The sequence below is a fragment of the Urocampus carinirostris genome, chromosome 13 (genome assembly GCF_059441175.1).
Source record: "Urocampus carinirostris isolate Australia breed hairy pipefish chromosome 13, RoL_Ucar_1.0, whole genome shotgun sequence".
Classification (NCBI taxonomy): domain Eukaryota; kingdom Metazoa; phylum Chordata; class Actinopteri; order Syngnathiformes; family Syngnathidae; genus Urocampus; species Urocampus carinirostris.
The window spans coordinates 8512729-8531001 of NC_142361.1; the positions used below are offsets into that span (position 1 = coordinate 8512729).

The window sequence follows — 18273 nt, forward strand, 5'->3', positions numbered from 1 at the left end:
CCCCCTTTAATTAACTAAGTGCGAATTATTTGAAAATTGGGCTATTGTCATTGTGTTTTCAAAAGGAATACAGTCTGCAGCATTCAGTCGCCAAGATCTGCAATTTCTAAACTTAATCTGTCTTTGAATACTGTGTTGCTGTATAAACAGTCTTGACCTGTCTTATGTGATTTTCTTGGACTGAAAGAAAATCTTTTCATGAGACTTGGGGGTTTGAGGTGCCATAGAGGAATGTGCTTCGATAGAGGAGTCAATTATGAAAATTGCATGTGGATTGAGGCCACTTTAGATTACCTTGTCAGCTGTTAGTGCAGAAAGACGCTACAAGCAGCGAGTACTGCTTTAGAGCGCCTCATTGTCATGGCAGTGAAAAAAACAACAATAGCCATCATCTAGTTTTGATCGGAAGTACTCATTTACTATATTTGAAAGGCAGAACCCATTGTACCACTGGAGCTCATTTACACATCCTGTCTGTTACCTTTTGGCAACTTGCTAGTGGAAACAGTGAGTGCCATTTTCTCATAGAGAAAGAAAAAGATGATTGACAGAAACCTGCCAGCTAATGATCAATAACTAAATTAAAATATAAGACATTCTTATATTTTGCGCCCCATGCAATTTCATTTGAGGAAATTATATTGATGCTGCAAATTTGTATGTAAAAAGTGTGAGTGTGCATCAATGTTTGTCAGTTAAAATGATAATACATCACACGAGTCACTGAAAAATAATTATTTGGGTGTAGGACTAATGGGCTCAGAGACAGTTTCTTTCCCAAGGCCATCACCAACCTAACCAAGCGCGCAAAACTTTGAAAAATACTTATCTTGCCAGTGGCATTGAAAAACGATTAGTCACATCTTATTAATCGACTTATTTGGGATTTTTTGTTGCTGGCGAATTTTATTGCACAATTCTTTATTGCGGGCAGCACGGTAGCGCATGGTTAGCGCGTATGCGGCATAGTTCTGAGGTCATGGACTCAAACCTTCCTGTGTGGAGTTTGCATGTTCTAGCCTAGACAAAATAAATATGGAGTATGTCGGCTAAGTGTTCGTTTTCAAACTCTTAAGATTGCACAAGGCAAGACATATAGGGGGTTCACTGCTCCCACTTGTTGGTGTACACACTTTCTTCTAATTATTTTATTATGTGGCTAAACATTTAAAGGGGTTTCGCTTTTATGCGAGTATATACAGTAAATTTGTGACTAGTGGTTACTTTCAGAGTAATACCTTTTAGTGTCAGTAATCTGGAGTGGTAACTGAATTATTATTTTAGATGAAGTAACTAGCAATTGTAACTAATTGCTGTTTTTCAGTAACATGACCAACACTGGCAGCACGGCGGCGCAGTGGTTAGCGCGTGTGCGGCACAGTTCTGAGGTCATGAGATCAAATCTCCTGTGTGGAGTTTGCATGTTCTCACCATGCTTGCGTGGGTTTCCTGCGGGCACTCCGGTTTCCTCCCACATTCCAAAAACATGCACGCCAGGTTAATTGGCAGGTCGAAATTGTCCCTAAGTGTGAATGAGCGAGTGAGTTGTCTGTCTCTGTGTGCCCTGTGACTAGCTGGCAACCAGTTCAGGGTGTCCCCTGCCTACTGCCCGAAGATAGCTGGGAATAGGCTCCAGCACCCCTGCGACCCTACTGAGGATAAGCAATGCAGATAATGGATGGATTCTTTATTGCGCTATTATTACAACATAGGCCATTCTCCAAGTTTCTAAAATATTTATGCTTGGTTATCCATTGTTTTGAGTCTTTATTAAGAATCAATATCGAATGAATTGATGGTCGTAAAGTAAAAAAAATAATAATTAAAAAAATGTCTCAAAATATATTAGTCTGCGACTGGCTGGCAACCAGTTCAGGGTGTCCCCTGCCCACTGCCCAAAGATAGCTGGGATGGGCTCCAGCACCCCCGTGACCCTACTGAGGTTAAGCGGTGCAGATAATGGATGGATGGATATTATATTTGTCTTTCATTACATTATTGCACATTAATATGAATATTGCATATTGCAGGGGTGGCGAACAAGTTTGACACAAAGAACCAAAATTTTTAACCGTAAGAGTCAAAGAGCCACACCACGCACTGACCTGCCATGACAGAGAAACACATACAAACATACACACAATTAAAAACATTATTTCCCATAACACAGTTCTCTCCTTAAAATACAACAAGTATTGTTCTTGTATTGATTTCAAGGAAAGTGTCCACCCTCAATACACAAAAAAAAAAAAAAACTAAACATGAAACAAGGCAAAGAGCCACAGTATATAGAAAATATGATGAGGCAAAGAGTCGCATTCTTATTGGCCAGGAGCCGCATGCGGCTCTAGAGCCACGTGTTCGCCACCCCTGGCATATTAAATAGTTGCACCTAATGGGTAATTACTTCATAAGTCATATTGCGCAGAAGTATGGGAAAAAGGTAGTTAATACAACATTTACCCAATAGTTAAGTTACAGAAAAAAATCTATTCCAACAATGAATAAGGTTGGCTTTAAAGAATCAGGTCGTGGACATGAAAAACATAAGATTGATACTGATTAGTGTAGTTAACAATAGCGTTTATTTTTTTAAGTTAAGAGTAAAAATATATATAATTTATCATATTTAAAAGTGCACTTTATAATCGGGTAAGCCTTGAAGACAAAAAAATCCACTTAATGGAATTGGAAATGCCTAATTACTTTGTGTGTTGGGCAGGCGGGCGTTACTGTCTAAGTGTGTGATTGTGATAGGCTGGTGTATGCTGTCAGTCAACCATCCATTTGGGTGCACAAGTCAAAGTCTCAACCAACCAAAAACAAACTGCCAAGGAAGACGACAGATGGTATTTTAGTGTCACGTTATTTTGTAAAGAAATTCATTAAATCGGACTCAGAGGAAGTTCGGAAGAGCGCAAAGAAATACCGATCACTATCGGGTCCGGGAAGAGACTGAAGCGGCGTCGGGAGAGAAAGCGATAGCGGGGCTTGCAGGTCAGACCAACTTCTACGACCACATAATAAGCCACCCCTGCAGAGCCTATATTTCAGCAACGTCAGATCCATTACCCATAAAACGAATTACCTAAATTTACAAATCGTGGGAATCCACTACATTTGTGACTCTTGTACTTTAATCATCACGGAGACCTTGGTTAATTTTTGAGGATCCCCGATGCTTGCGTGCAGATAGCCAGTGGCTCTCCACATTGCTTTCTTACATTGAAGGGAGAACCCCTCCAATTTGGTTGTACTATTGTATAATGACAATAAAGACCATTCATTCACCTGCAATTCTGTGTTATGTGTTTTTATTTGTAGATCTATAGTTTTTATTTTGTTACAGTCGTGTATAGCATTTATTACTGATATTTAACAAACAAGGTTCGTATACCTTTTTCATGGCCAAATTTAAGCACTTTCAAGGCCAATTTTTTAATTTTTCCAGTACCTTCAAAGGAAGAAATCCAGCACCAATCAAAAGAATGTTTTTTGTTGTTGTTGACTCTGCTAACTGAAATAAAGTCGTAATATTGCTGCTAGCACATACTTTGTGCTATTTTGAGCTGTTCCTCTCTATGATATATGAACTTTTTGTGTCAATTAGCTGCTATAAGCAGCCTCAACAAAAAGACGGCTCTTCTCAGTGAGTTGAGCCAAAAAAGACTTTTTTCTAAATAGAGCTATCCTTTTTGTCGCCCCCAGCCGGGGGCGTTGATGCCATAATCACAAACCACCAGAGAAGGTGTTTCGGCGTCATTTTCACACAACTTTTAAAAAAAATGTCTTCATTTATTGCCTGGTCTATAGTCAGACTGCCAAGAAACCTGGTAATGGCAACAATTTTAAGCATTTTCTAGCACTTCACCCAAAATGTAAGCAATTTCCTGACCTTGAAAAAACAAAATTAAAATTCAAGCATTTTCAAGGATTTCAAGCACCTGTACAAACTAAATAAATAAATGTTTCTACTGTACGGCTTTTGATTATTGCGGGACTTTTCAGTAACACAACCCCTGCGAGAAACAAGGGATTACTGTATTTGGTAGCGCTGTTTTCTGTAACCTAAGAACCCCTTTGAGAGTCCTTTATGACTGACAAACTTCCCTAAAATGACTCACGTTGTACCGGTCCGCCGCCATTAAAGTAAGTGCGGCCGTTAAAAGCAATCACGTGGGCCGCAACCAACGAAGCGCTAAAAAAAATAAACTGAGCGACTCGTGGATGACTTGTCGGCGGCAGGAGCGCTAAGTGACCCTGACATGTCTCTGCGCAAGTAAAAGGTTGATCCTCTTAGGAGGCTCAGGAGGATTGCGAAGGAGGAGCAGGAATAGAGACAGGGGTTTGTTTAGAGGGGTAAAGCATGAGGTGGAATCAAAAAGAAAGCTGATTTTTACTTTACTGTGTCCCGGATATGAGAAAGGCCAACTTGTTAATCATGCAATACTGATGAATTTCAATGGTTTATAAAAGACCTTTTTTTTTCAATTAGGCACAGAACGTGTAGTGTTCCTCCCCATAATCATGAAGAGATGTTGCAAAATATTCCACGCGCCATGAATCTCAAGAAATTCATTAATTTTCAAAGTAGACCAGATGACACCGAGAAGCAAAACAAATGGTGCAAAACAGACAGCAATGGTAGTAATCGGCGAATGCGGAGCACTCATCTACGCTTGGAGTAAATGGTACTTTGCCTACTGTGTCGCTGGGGGAATCCTGAATGTTTTGTCCGAGGTCTGTGCTTTGACCATCAAAGGGTAAGATTACCTGCTGTTGTGTACAGCATGCGGTCCTTTTTTGCGTACGCCTCTTTTGTGACTTTTCCTTTCGTGTTTTGCGCCGCTTGCCTTGCAATTAATATAATATTGTCCAGATAGCTCCCTGTCAGCGTGCAGGCTCCCAAAGGCTTCCAGCTTTGTTTGGTCAAGGTTTGCCGCATAAGGAGTTGGCTAGCTGGCTAAATTGCCGTGCTCATTGTTTCCTTTCCTGGCTGGGTTCGTGTTTGTTGCGTAATCATTTTGTTGTTGGCTCGCGGCTATTCTGGCTGTTTATTACATGTTTTCGGTCAGCCAGCCTCCCATTTTTCCGCAGATCAGTCCCAGTGAGCCATTTTTAGCAGCCGGCTAGCCTGCCCTGTCCCGGCTGGTTTAGCCTGTTAGCTCTTTATGCTTTATTTTCCCAGTTCGCTCCATCTTGGCTGCCTGGCATTTGTTGTACACCCACCTGCCACACAACACCTAGGTATTCTCCACAAAAAAATACCAAAACTTTGCCTAAAACACTCAAAACCTTTTTGACTTGTTAACATAGAAACCAATATGGTGACTGGCATGCTAGGGTGCTTCTTCATGACATAAGAGCTCAAGAAGTCAAATACGAAACGGACCGTCTTAAAAAAAAAATTGAATTTACCAATGACTCATATATAGATATTTTCCAAAAAAGTACTATTTTCTCAGATTTTGCACGTTTTAGAATTTGGGTATCCCTTTAAGTAAAGTTACTGGACTAACACGTTACAAAGGAATACATTACTGAAACACAGTTGCTTTTTTTTGCAAACAAGTGCTGTAATGAGTTGTCCACTGTAATTACTGAATGATGCATTCCTGCATAATTCCTCTACTTATTGATTGCAGCTCATGAATTACAGTGTACTCTGATTGCTAAATACTTCTACATCACTCTCGAGGTGACATACAGCCCTCTGTTTACGGTCGCCAATCTCTGAAGAGTGTGCACGTACGTTTACATTTACCTTCAAACTACATTTGAAAACCGTTTAGGTTGTGCTGTCTCAAGCACAGAGTATGACACTAAATTTGTCTTCATGGAGATATTCTCTCTATCATTATACTAGCAACTAAGCTGATTTTACAGCTCAAAAAAAGAATACTGAAAGCAGAGGGTCATCTTATATGTGCATATTTGGTTGTGTGACACCATAAGCGAATGGTAGGCAGTGCGTTGGGGGGATCGCGGGGCTTACACAGGGACAACAAACCAATGGGAAATATAGGGGGAAAACGTGAGCAGAGAATTTTGGTCTTTTTACTTGTAAAATTATTTTGCTATGCACCATGCCTACATAAAAAAAAGCTCTAAAAAATAAATATGGACTGTGTCGGCTAAATGTTTTTAAACTCTTAAGGTTGCACATGGCAAGAAAAATAAGGGGTTCACTGCTCCCACTGGTTGGTGTACAAGCTTTCTTGTAATTATTTTATTATGCGGCTATTTTAAGCATTTAAAGGAGTTTCGCTTTTATGCGAGTATATACAGTAATTTGTGACTATAGGTTACTTTCAGAGTAACACCTTTTAGTGTCAGTAATCTGGAGTGGTAACTGAATTATTATTTTAGATGAAGTAACTAGCAATTGTAAGTAATTGCTATTTTTCAGTAACATGACGAACACTGGTCAACTGTATTCCAGCGGAGCTGAAATGTTAATGCAGCGCCTGTTGCTCTGGTTTCACTCAAAGCCTGTGAAGGCCTCACGTTCTTAGAATGGCCCTCACCTTTGATATATTGCTGGATCTGCTTGCCGAATGACCCAGAGGTTTTTCATTCTGCAAAAGAAAAAGAAAAAATTGAGTGAATACCATAAGTCTGTACATTGCTGTCATTAACCTGTAATGGTGAAAATAAAGCAAGTGCTACATAAATTATTTGAAAATTTAGAGCAATCAACAAGCGATTAGCACATCAGCTAATCTTGGGTTGGACTTTGCGTTTAAATGGTTGAAATCGCCAGCAAAGGTGCACTTTGCACTGTGTGTGCAAGCTAGAACTGACCACTGATATTGTTAGATAAAACCTTCTGGTGGCATTTTTAATCTGGAAAATAGAGATGGGTGGTTTTAGCACAAGCTGATGTTATGCAGTGAGCAAAATGGTCCAGAACTATGCAGTGTAATCAAGTTCAGCAAAACTTACAGGTGTTTCTATTCCTCTGTTGTGTACTAAATTCTCTATTGAAATACTTTCAATTGTGCTGTATTACAGATACATGTATATTATATATTCATATGAATGTCTCTGTGCGCCACTGTAATAGGCTGGTGTATGCTGTCAACCAAATAGCCGAACGGGCCCAATATGTCCACCAACAACTGTGGAGCGCTGTGACAGCTAGAGGCTTCTTACATTGAAACTAAATTAATCACTTCATTAATTAAATCAGACTCAAGGGAAAGTCAGAAGGCGAAAAGAAATGCTGATCACCACCGGATACTCCGCAGCTTGTTATCGAATCCAGGAAAAGATAGAGGTGGCGTCGAGAGAGGTACGAAAGAAAGGCCAACGGTCCGGCCTACTGCTTCTGCTACAAACAAGCCGACCTTGCAAAGCCTGTATCACACCAACGCAAGATTCATTACTCAAAAAAATGGATGACCTAGAGCTAAAACTTGAGGGAAACCGCTACATTCGTAACTCTTGTATTTAAATCATCAAGGAGACCAGGCTCAACCAAAGGATCCTTTGTTAGCGTGCCGCTCTCTACATCGCTTTCTTACACTAAAGGGAGAAGCCCTCTAATTTTGTTGGACTACTGTATATTGACAATAACGACCATTCATTTATTTGTTCATCCATCCATCCATTAATTTCAACTGCAATTCTGTGTTTTTATTTGGAGATCTATAGTCGTCATTTCTCAACAACCGAATATATTATATGTCACTAATATCTAATGAATTAAAAAATGTCTCTACCTTGCAGGTTTTGACTATCACGGGACTTTTTTGAAGCGAAACCCCTGTGACGGACGAGGGACTGTTGTATATGTTTATTTAGGTACCTTAATGAGTTTTTTTTACTCATAAATATTCATAAATACAAATACTTGGATACATGAGTTATTTCCATTTTTCTACAAACAATTAAATTTAACTTTTTATAATGGGAATAAAAACAGGTTATGTTCATTTTCGTTTATTATCATATGTACCAATATCCCAAACTAATTTAGTTTGTTTTGTCTTCAGTTTACTAGGCCTACATTTTTTTGTAAAATGTCACAAAATACTGCCAACAAGGATACTGACGTATTTACTTTTGGTGCAGATGGCGAGCAGTGCGTTGTGTGCATATGTGAACCCACCCCCAGCCATCCAACCAAATTGCTCTGTATGCTTGGCTGGCGTTTCTGAGTGTTTACAGTTTTTCTGGGAGTCTTTATCATTAAGCCTCTCACCAGTAAACCTAATTTGTTTGATGAGCTTTTATAAAAAAGATTCCTTAGCGACACATAAAACGGGAAATCACCTATATTGGAACAGAGGAACATCAAAAACGAGGCAGAACATGCGGCTCTCAAGGACTGGAGAGGCCCAGGTCTGCATAAGACCTTATCACATTCTCACAATATTTTACTCATGGTGCAAGGAACACATATTTACATTGTGCATTCTGGTAGGTTGAACAGTCTCCCCACTTTTCCACCAATGAATGTTAGAGAAGTCAAACTATGCAAATCAGTGTTGTGGCACCATGTGTAAAAATAGTGTAATGATGAGATAAGGTCCAATTATTTTTCATATGTGAACCGTTCCACTGAAGTTCAGTAATAACGTGGCAGCGTTCTCACCGAAATTTACTCAGGTTCAGTTCGCATTGATTTGCATGCAATGTTTGGCGAATTGGGATAGCGTCACATATTAATGCATTGCAAATATTTGTATCTGTACCAGTGTCTAAAATAACGTCTGCCCGGACGCCCGGGGCATGCAACTTTTCCGTCGGGCATACAACTTACAAAACGTCTCCGCCCGGGTGGCCGACAACTTTTTCAAGAAAAAAAACGAAAGATTTTTTTTTAAATCAAACGTTTATTTTATTCTAATTTCGACATCTTCGTTCAGTTTGGAAATTTCAGAAATTCGGTTCGTTTGGCAATTTGCATACTCTGCAGCCAAAGAGAAGCCTGCATCGATTAACTTCGTGCTTCCGGACTTTCCCGACGTTATAAGGTCGTGCCTTGTCATATCATTTTCCAAAGTTGATGCAAATAGAACACAGGAAAAATGGATAAGTGCTTCGGAATCGATACAAAACCTTAGCCCCAGAAGAAATATTCAAAAGAAGCTAACAAAATTTATGACGCTAAGAAACGTAAATGTACATCAAAAGCATCGAGGAAAAAGGCATTGTATCAGACGACGCAACGCAAACATTGCATGAATGAAGATGAGTAAATACAGGTACATACTGATGGCAGATGGAAAACAGCAGTGTCATATACATGCAATGAATGTTATAAGTAGATTTATAATAAACTTCATTTTAAAGTGTTGTTCTGTTATATATTCTGATTATCATTCCTTAATACTTTGCAACAATCTTTTTTATGCGATTAGTTGTCTTATTGTGTTTCAAGTTATGAAAAATGGGGCAGGAAACTTTATGGCTGGGCAGGCAACTTTTCAGAGTTGTCTGCCCTGGGGTCCGGTAACTTTTTGACATGTGTTTCAGACACTGCCTGTACACACGGTAGCTCTGACTGGAGTCTCAATTGTATGCGGCTTATTGCCTGGTGCGCCTTATGTATAGAAAAAATGGGGAGCGCCTTATAATGTGGAAAATGTGATCAAGTTGTGTTTTGGAGGCGATAACAATTCTTGATCCACCAAATGCGGCAGGGAAGTGCTGATCAGTGGGTAGCCTTGGCATTAAGGATCTTCATGTCACTGCCTGATGACAAGTCAATTGCGGTAACATAATGAAAACAGATTTCACACTGGCCCTGGGAGGGCTCAGCATACAAAGTTTCTTTAAAGACAAATGATTAAATTCCAATTTTGGAACAATTAGCGAAGAATTGTTTTCACTATTGGTCCTGTCACTAAGATTTAAACACGAGTAGGTCTTAGAGGAAACCAAAAATGTAAATTCTTTTCACCATTGTTTATACAAACTGGAAACTCACAAAATAGCTCAAAAACACTAACTGAAGCCCATGTATCACATAACTGTTCGGAACACCCGAAGTGAAGCTTTATAAATCTACTGGGATATCTCTGACTGTCTTTGAGTCTTTAACTCAAAGACAGTCAGTCTTTGAGCCTGTTGTTTTGACAGGACTTTCTGTCCAAAGACAGTTTCCTCAAAGATGAACAGTAAAGAACAGAAAAAATAAATCACTGATATCCTTAAACCTGAGCTTTTGCACCAAGTCCTAAGAGAGACGTTCGTAGAATTTCCCATTACCTTCTAAGACCTGGCATCCAAAAGCATGGAAACAAATGCACATTAGACAGTCTTGGAAGGTTAAACAAGTGACCTTTTGTAAACAACAGCAGAGATCAAGACACAATACAATTAGTCACAAGGAGAAATCTTGTGTCGCCTAAAGCTGAATAAAAACTAAAAATGCGAAGCCGGGTATTTTTGGACCGTGCATCAGATTAACGGAAGTGTGGGATGTGAGCGGACAAAGCCCCCAAGGTTGTCCCAAAGATACATAAACTAAACTAAAATGAAAAAAATTACAAGGAATATATGTGTGAAAGAAGACATTGGTAATGTGCTTATCCAATTGGACTTGACAGTGGATGCTACCATTTTAATACAGTGGGACCTTCGCTACTTCGCGGTTCGACGTTCGCGGATTCAGAGCTTTTTTTTTTTTGAAGGGGCGTCTCTACTTTGCAGATTTTCACTTTTTCCGGGAATCCCCCTCGGCCGACGGCCCTAGCACGGCGCGCCGTTCTCGTTTCTCGGCGCGCGGTTTTGGTGCGGCTTCCGCTTTTTTTTTCTTTTTCTTTTTTCTTTTTGAAGGGGCGTTGCTACGTCGCAGATTTTCACTTTTTGCGGGTGGTTTGGGTCCCCATTAACGGCGATAACCGAGGTCTTACTGTTTATTCAACAAACGAGAGAAAAGACCACTGACATGGTAATTGCTAGTCATTAGTTAGCATGGATAGTTGCAAATATAGAAGCAAAACGTTTCAACAGGGAACAAACAAAACAGATCTCACGCAGCATCAGAGACGGAGAGAGACGGAGAGACAGAGACACGGTGAGACAGAGACACGTTGAGACAGAGACGGAGATCGAGAGAGAGAGAGAGAGAGAGAGAGAGAGACAGCGAGAGAGAGATCTACTTTATTTGTCGTTCTTGTACACATGTATACAGAACAACATCTCGATACATCAGTCATCTTTGGGACATAAGATTCTTGGTCTGTTTAGTTGTTGTGTTTAGTCCCAAAAAAGTTATCGTCAAGTTTACCTCGTACAATGTTGTCCAAATTATTTACCAAGTCCTCATCTCATCTCCCATCTCATTAGCTACACCGCTTATCCTCAGTAGGGTCGCGGGGGTGCTGGAGCCCATCCCAGCAATCATCGGGCAGTTATTTACCAAGTTGTCTCGGTTTAAAGTCTAGAAATAGACTTTCACTTCTCATCCAAATTAAAGTGTCTTTTTGGATGGAATCCTATGCGTCTTTTTAAGATATTTTCAACTAGTTTTGGCAGATTTGTAACCATTAGGATAATTGGCTATTATTTAAGGAAAGAAAGAATCAGGGCCAAAATTGCTTAAGAGCAGTGTTTCTCAAATGATGGGTTGGGACCCAAAAGTGAGTTGCATCTCTTATATAGTAGATGGCGACAATGCCCTGGTTGGTCTCTTCTTCCTGTTCAGTCAATCGTCGCACTCCTAAATGTGTTTAAAAGGGAAAATATCTAATTTTGTTGTCATTTTGTTTGTTTTATTTCCTTTTTTTGCCCAATCGAATGGATCCTAAAAAAGTTAATGACAAGGGGAAGGAAAAGTGGAAACCAGGGAGAACAAGAATCGAGTAAAAGAAGGAAATTATTGGGAAATACCAAAATGGTATATGAATGTCTGTCATTGAAGCGCTGCTTGATGGTACAGTAAATGGTTCAACTTTTTATATTTTTAGCTTTTTTACCAGAATATTAATTGTAAAGGACCACATTAGTCCTTGTATGTGTTTGTTTTGTTTGGGTTAAACTATTTAAATTAGACTTGTTATTATGTCTTAAGAAAAATAAAATTTTAAATGATCAAATAATGCTTCTATTTTATTTGTGGTAAAATAGTTGCTTTGTGAAGTCGTGAGTGAAATAGTGTGTATGGACTTGGATGGGTATGGGTGTTGAATGATTTTTGTCGTTAGGTGACGCCGTAGCTTTAGAAGAGGGAGACAGGTAAAGGTAAACCCACTCATGCTGGTAATTAGGACCTGCTTTGTTTGAGCCAGAGCCACAAATGCCTCTTCTCCAGGCTCCAGCTTAAACTTTTACTTAATTTGCACAAAAGGGGGCTTTGACACCTGTTTAAACTGAAGAAAACATCATGAACATTTAAGCATCCTTGGTGAGCGCAGTGAGGTATGTTTGTTTGGTTATTTTGTCTATTTGAAATATTGCATTTTTTTAACATTGTGAGTTTGTATTATCATGTATGTAATACTTTGATGAATGAACACTTGTTTTGACATTGATGCAAAATTATGTTTGTACTGTGAAGACCGTATGGTGACTTGTTTTTATGTTTGCATACCCTGGCACATAGTGTTCATGGTGCTAACGTGAACCTGATTCTGCTGAACCTAAAATAAAGAACACCTTAAGCATCTGTTTAGACTCTCTTTGGGGATCCAAAAGCTACTGCATTAATGTTTTTTTTTTATCTCCATAATTGAATAATTACGGTTGTTAGGGCCCGGTCACACAGCCTTTCACGGGCGTATCGAGGCTGAATCACGGCCAGATATTTCTGCCTGTGAAGCAGACGCTGTTGGACGCTTTGAGATCGCCATACAGACGAGATACAGCAGTGCTTTACACGCGGTCGGAAATTCACACGCGGTTGGCCGCGCGAAAAAGTTTTGCGCTGCTCAAAACTTTAGACCACGTGTAACCGTGGGCGGCACGCGTGGTACACACGAGGTAATGACGCGGTACAGACACGGACCGACGTGCTACGGCCGCGGCCAGGGAGTGGTTACACGCGGGTAGGACGCGAAATTTTAGCGGGTAATTGTGGGTGGAGCACGGTCATAGCACGTTTGTTCTGCGCCTGTATCGCGGTGTTATCACGTGAATTAGCGTGTGTAACGCGTGTGACGGTCAAACGTCTTTCTCCACGTATATACAGCGCGATTTGACAAACACATGCCAGTTGTGCTCGAGACGTCAAGGGGTGAACATGGATCGCCGTCACCGTAGTGACCTCGTCTTAATCCATTTTTATTTCTTGACATTTCTTTTCATTTCATAACAAGATAATAAAATAAAAATGAAAAACTTTTACAATAATAACATATTGGCTTCTTCGGTGCCATAGCTTGAAATCTCGATCTTCACGGGACTGTGTCTTGAGCGGTTATGATTTCTACAGCCCGGCTCGGCAGCTTTTATACCCGTGGTCCACACGCGGAAATGACACGGAAATGACGCGATGAGGAAGCGGAACAGTCGCTGGCGTCTGTTTTGCGGGCATACCACCGATGAACAGCGGGTTGGCCAATTTTGCGCATTTTCCATCGCGGGCAACCAAGGGCCAAAAAAAAAAAAAACGCAAAATTTTACCCGCGATACAGACGCAAACAGCTGTGTGACCAGGCCCTTAGGTACATATATTATTACTATTTTTGGTGCGTATTTATTTTGGAATGTTGCCATTTTAAAGCAGTTTTAGGCGGTCGGCTTATATGCTTATTTTTCTGAAAATAGCAAACCAGTACTGGATCATTGTGATTTCCAGGAAAATAATTTATTTCGTGGTTTACCGAGTCTATTTAACCCTACTTCTAATAATTAACCTTGTGATTTTTAATTTAGAAATGTTTGTTATACCTCTCAACTTGCTCTCACCTTGAAAAGGGTTGGAAACCACAGCTTTACCATCTCTGCTCAAGCAATTTCATTCAATACATATGAGAAGTGGAACTTTTTCTAGATTTGGGTCACGGCTTGAAATTAGGGTGCAATGATGGGTCCTCAAATCGGAACAGTTGAAAACAACTGCTTTAAGACAGATTTATTAACGTGTCAGTACAGGGCAATAACATAAAAGTCATGCCATTATCAAAAGTGTTTCTATTGAACCATTAATTTATAGTACTGCCGTTCCCAATCTGTGTATTGATTTGCTGAATCAAGCCCACCAAATAAACCCCAACACTACAAAACACAAATAAAAAAGATGCTTATAAGAGATTGGAAACAAGAAAGATTCGGTAGAAAATTCAATTGGGGGCCTCAATTGCAGAGCGAAGCCTCCCTCTTCCCGTCATTTTGATTTTTCCGCAAATTCATTAACTTAATAAGCCGCGTTCAAGAGAAGTGCAGTTGTCAGGAACGAATGTTCTGCGTCTGCTTCTAGTCAATCAAACGCAAATCATTTGGAGATGCGTGTCGTCTTGTAATAGGCTATGTCCGGCTCAGCTGCAACCCGTAATGAGACGAAGTGCTATAGAAAGCGGCAGACTGAACTGCACTGCTTGTAGTTGTACGACCATTGATGACAAAATCTGACTTGGGAAGGCAAGGCGATAAAAAACATATTTGAGTAAGCCAACCTGTCATAGTTTAATGAATAAACCGATAGCGAAGTCATCTACAACAGTGTTTTTCAACTAGTGTGCCGGGAGACCTTGTCTAGTGTGCTGCAAGAAATTTCCAGACATTATCTCTCCATAAAAAAGCATGCCATTGTTCAGTACATTTCCTTTTATTCCAGTGGTCAGCCAAAAACCTTTGACATTTATCTATCCGGCAGCAGTTTCCTATTCTTTTACCCTTTATATATTAATTATTAGGTAGACAGGGAAATGTTATTAATAACTTATTTTGTTTGATGAAGCTGTTCAAGATTGTACTCCAATAGAAATAGTACAATTAATCAGTGTAAAAATCTTGCTTTTAATTCTACTCATTTGGATTGATTATTTCCCATTTAAAAAAAAAAAACAGAAAAAGTTAATGTAGTAAAATAAAGTCATTTTACTGGCAGATCTTTTTGCTCATTAAGTATTATTTTTGTATTATTATTTTTTAGAAAAAGAAAATAAATCCGTAGTAAAACCTATAAAACTGATAAATATAGTAAAATCCCAAATTACTGTAAAAACCAAAATAAATAACCTGTATTACCACCAGATCCATGGTGACCACAAACAATGATAAAATGTTACACTGTAAATTTAGGCGACATGATCATGTAAACTTCAAAATTAGAAAAAATTGAACTAACGTCAACATTTTCGACAAAGAGTGTCCCGCAAGATTTTTTTCGACTAAAAAAGTGTGCCTCGGCTAAAAAAAAGGTTGAGAAACACTGATCTACACCAAATTTGATCTGATGAAACACCAAATTTGATTGGGGATTATCAAATAGGGAACAGAGGAAGACATTAAAGTAAACATCTTATCGACTTGTTCCTCTCTCATTTGATGTCGCATAAACAAATAATAAATGTCCCAGACACACAGTCTAGAATACATGCCGTTTCCTGTCCCTCAGCCATTTGTCATTAAATTTTCTTGGAATGAAAAAGAAAGAGAATCGAACGCCTTGCTGACATAGAAAAACCTTCAGGCATCGAAAACAGACACACAACGGACACTTGGACATTGGACGGCCAAGCGCACCTAAAATAGTCTCGGGGGAGAGTCAAGCAGTAAGATTAATTTACTCAGTTTACAGACAAGATTTCAGTTGTCAACCATTGTACTCATTTGAACTCTGCCTCTTTGCCATACTTTGCAACGTTTTGGTCTTTTTCCCCACCGTCAAATCAGGTATGTGTAATCGCATATTGTACATTTTACTGAATAGATCATTCCATTGAAGCAGACCGGCAGAAAGTCATTCCACAATGTTGTTTTCATTTGTATGTTACGACTTATTCGGTCTGTTCAGTCTTCCCAGATTCTTTATCACATTACTTGCAATGAATCATATTTAAAGATAGATGTTTGAATGAGCGAGTGAATTGTCTGTCTCTGTGTGCCCTGCGACTGGCTGGCAAGCAGTTCAGGGTGTCCTCTGCCCACTGCCCGAAGATAGCTGGGATGGGCTCCAGCACCCCCTCAACCCAATGAGGAAAAGTGGCGCAGATAATGGATGGACGGATGAAATTAGTGTTATCAAAGTTAAAGCTTTTACTAAAGCAAACTCTTAGTTGTGTTACAGCCTTAGCGCACCATTGGCAAAGTACTGATAAAATTCAGAAGGTTGTAAAGATAGTAATTTAAGTAAACTGAGAATATTGAATAAAGATTAGACAACAATATTGTTGACATTGGTAAAAAATGTGGACAGAAAAAACACAAGGAAAATAGTCAAATAACTTGACTTGATCATGTTTATTTGTATGGACCTTAAACAAAGGGAGTCTCAAAAGGGCTGCACAGACCACAGATTATTGCAAACTACAGACTATTATGACACCATCCACTGATCTAAAACCTACACGAGGGCGAGGATACACTCAAAAACCTCCACATGAGGAAAATGAAGAAACATCGCACATGAGGTAGTCCCCTATCCAGGATGACCAGGCTGCAATGGATGTTGCATTAAGAACCAATACAAATAAAATATAAAAGAAATAAAGTATAATATAAAATAAAAAGGATGGCCAGGTTGCAATCAATACAGCCCAGAAAATAGGAAGCTGCTGTCTGCCCTGTGTGGGTGACATAGCTGCCTTGCAATACTGCAGCAGAGCCATTAACATTATAAAGGATTCTTCTCAGCCCGGCCACCCCCTATTGTTGCCCTCTGGTAGGCGCCACAGGTCCCTTAAAACAGACTAACAGGCTCAGAGACAGTTTTTTCCCTAGGGCCATCACACCCCTAAACAAGCACGCAAAACTGAAAAATATATCTTGCCAGTTGGGAATTTTAGTTCCTGATAAATGTCATTGCACTACTTTTCATTGTACTATTATGACAACTTAAATCAGTCTCTAAGCACTACCTAGAATATATTTTGGACTTTTTTATCCTGACATTGTTTTACTTTTGTCTTAAGCCTCAATTCCATGTTTATTCTGGAGTGCCATCCCTAATTTTGTTCAAACAATGTTTCAATATGTTATAAATGAGAATAAAGACCAATTCAAGTGAATATAACAAACACCAAATTATGATAGAGGAAAAACAAATGTGTATTACAAAAAGGCCAGAGTATCCTAGCCATTATGTGACAATATTTAAAAAAGCAAATCTGCTAAAAAAAAAAAAAAAAAAAAAAAAAAAAAAAAAAAAAAGTAAAGCTGTATTTAATCTGTGCAGTTCTTGGTGCAGGTCTTTAAATTAGGAATATTTTAGGTATTGAGGATTTTAACACTGACAAAAATTATCCCAAATATTTTTCAAGATCTCGCCTTAGCCACACAGTTTTCAAGTCAACAGACCATTATACTTTGTCATTCCTGAATCAAGCGAAAATGCCAAAATGATGTCAAATCCCATTTATTTGGCAATGCTGATATTATAAAGAGTAACACAAGTCCCCCACTTATGATATTTTTTCTTAAGTTCTTTGAAGAACAATGAGATTTATTTTTTTTTGGTTCTTTTACATGTTTGTAATATTGATTGGATATATAATGACTGATCAAATTGTGAGTTTCGTACCTTGATATCACCTTGCGCTTTTTGATTTGTATTTACTATTTGAAGTAACTTTCCAAGAAGCAAATATCCAAGCAAAAGATCTCATTGTAAATATAGTGCGAAATAACATATTCAATCCAAATTTCTTCTTCCAGAAAGCTAAGCTGACCAAACACAATGGCAGATCATTAAAAGCCATGTTTTCCACCCTAAAAATTGAAGTCACAGTTTTTAAGGAAGTCAGAAACCCTGTCATGGGCACCTCATCTCGTCCATCTTGATTTCAATAACTAAACTCCCTCAAGCCCAGAGTACATGAGGAAAAATTATAATTACATTGAGACATAGACGGAATTCAGCCCCGAATCTTTGCTTCAAGGCTAACAAGAGACTGTGACGATATCTAACATGACAGCGCTCTTGGCCTCCAACGATAACAATTAAAATAAAAAAGGGAAAATTCAGGCACTTTTTTATTGGCCGCAATTGGAAGTCAAAACCTTGCTTTAGCATATCCTGTTACTTATGGCAAGAAGTCAAGTCAAAGATAATGATTTTTGCACCATATTTGTTTTTTAGCTGTGTTATGAGCTTATGGAACTTATGCTAGCTTGGTGATGTACTCATTCAATGCAAGACAATTCTCTCAATGTCAGCCA

The 18273-nt window shown here is 39.1% G+C and overlaps 1 protein-coding gene across 4 annotated transcripts in view; it reads right to left on the reverse strand.

Moving 5' to 3' along the window:
- marchf8 (membrane-associated ring finger (C3HC4) 8) overlaps positions 1-18273 on the reverse strand; it is a 129929-nt gene that overhangs the window by 31390 nt on the left and 80266 nt on the right. For all 4 annotated transcript variants that reach the window (XM_088350965.1, XM_088350964.1, XM_088350966.1 and 1 more), the window contains one exon: positions 6528-6578. In XM_088350965.1, the coding sequence (XP_088207091.1) occupies positions 6528-6578 (51 nt within the window). The remainder of the gene's footprint in view (positions 1-6527; positions 6579-18273) is intronic.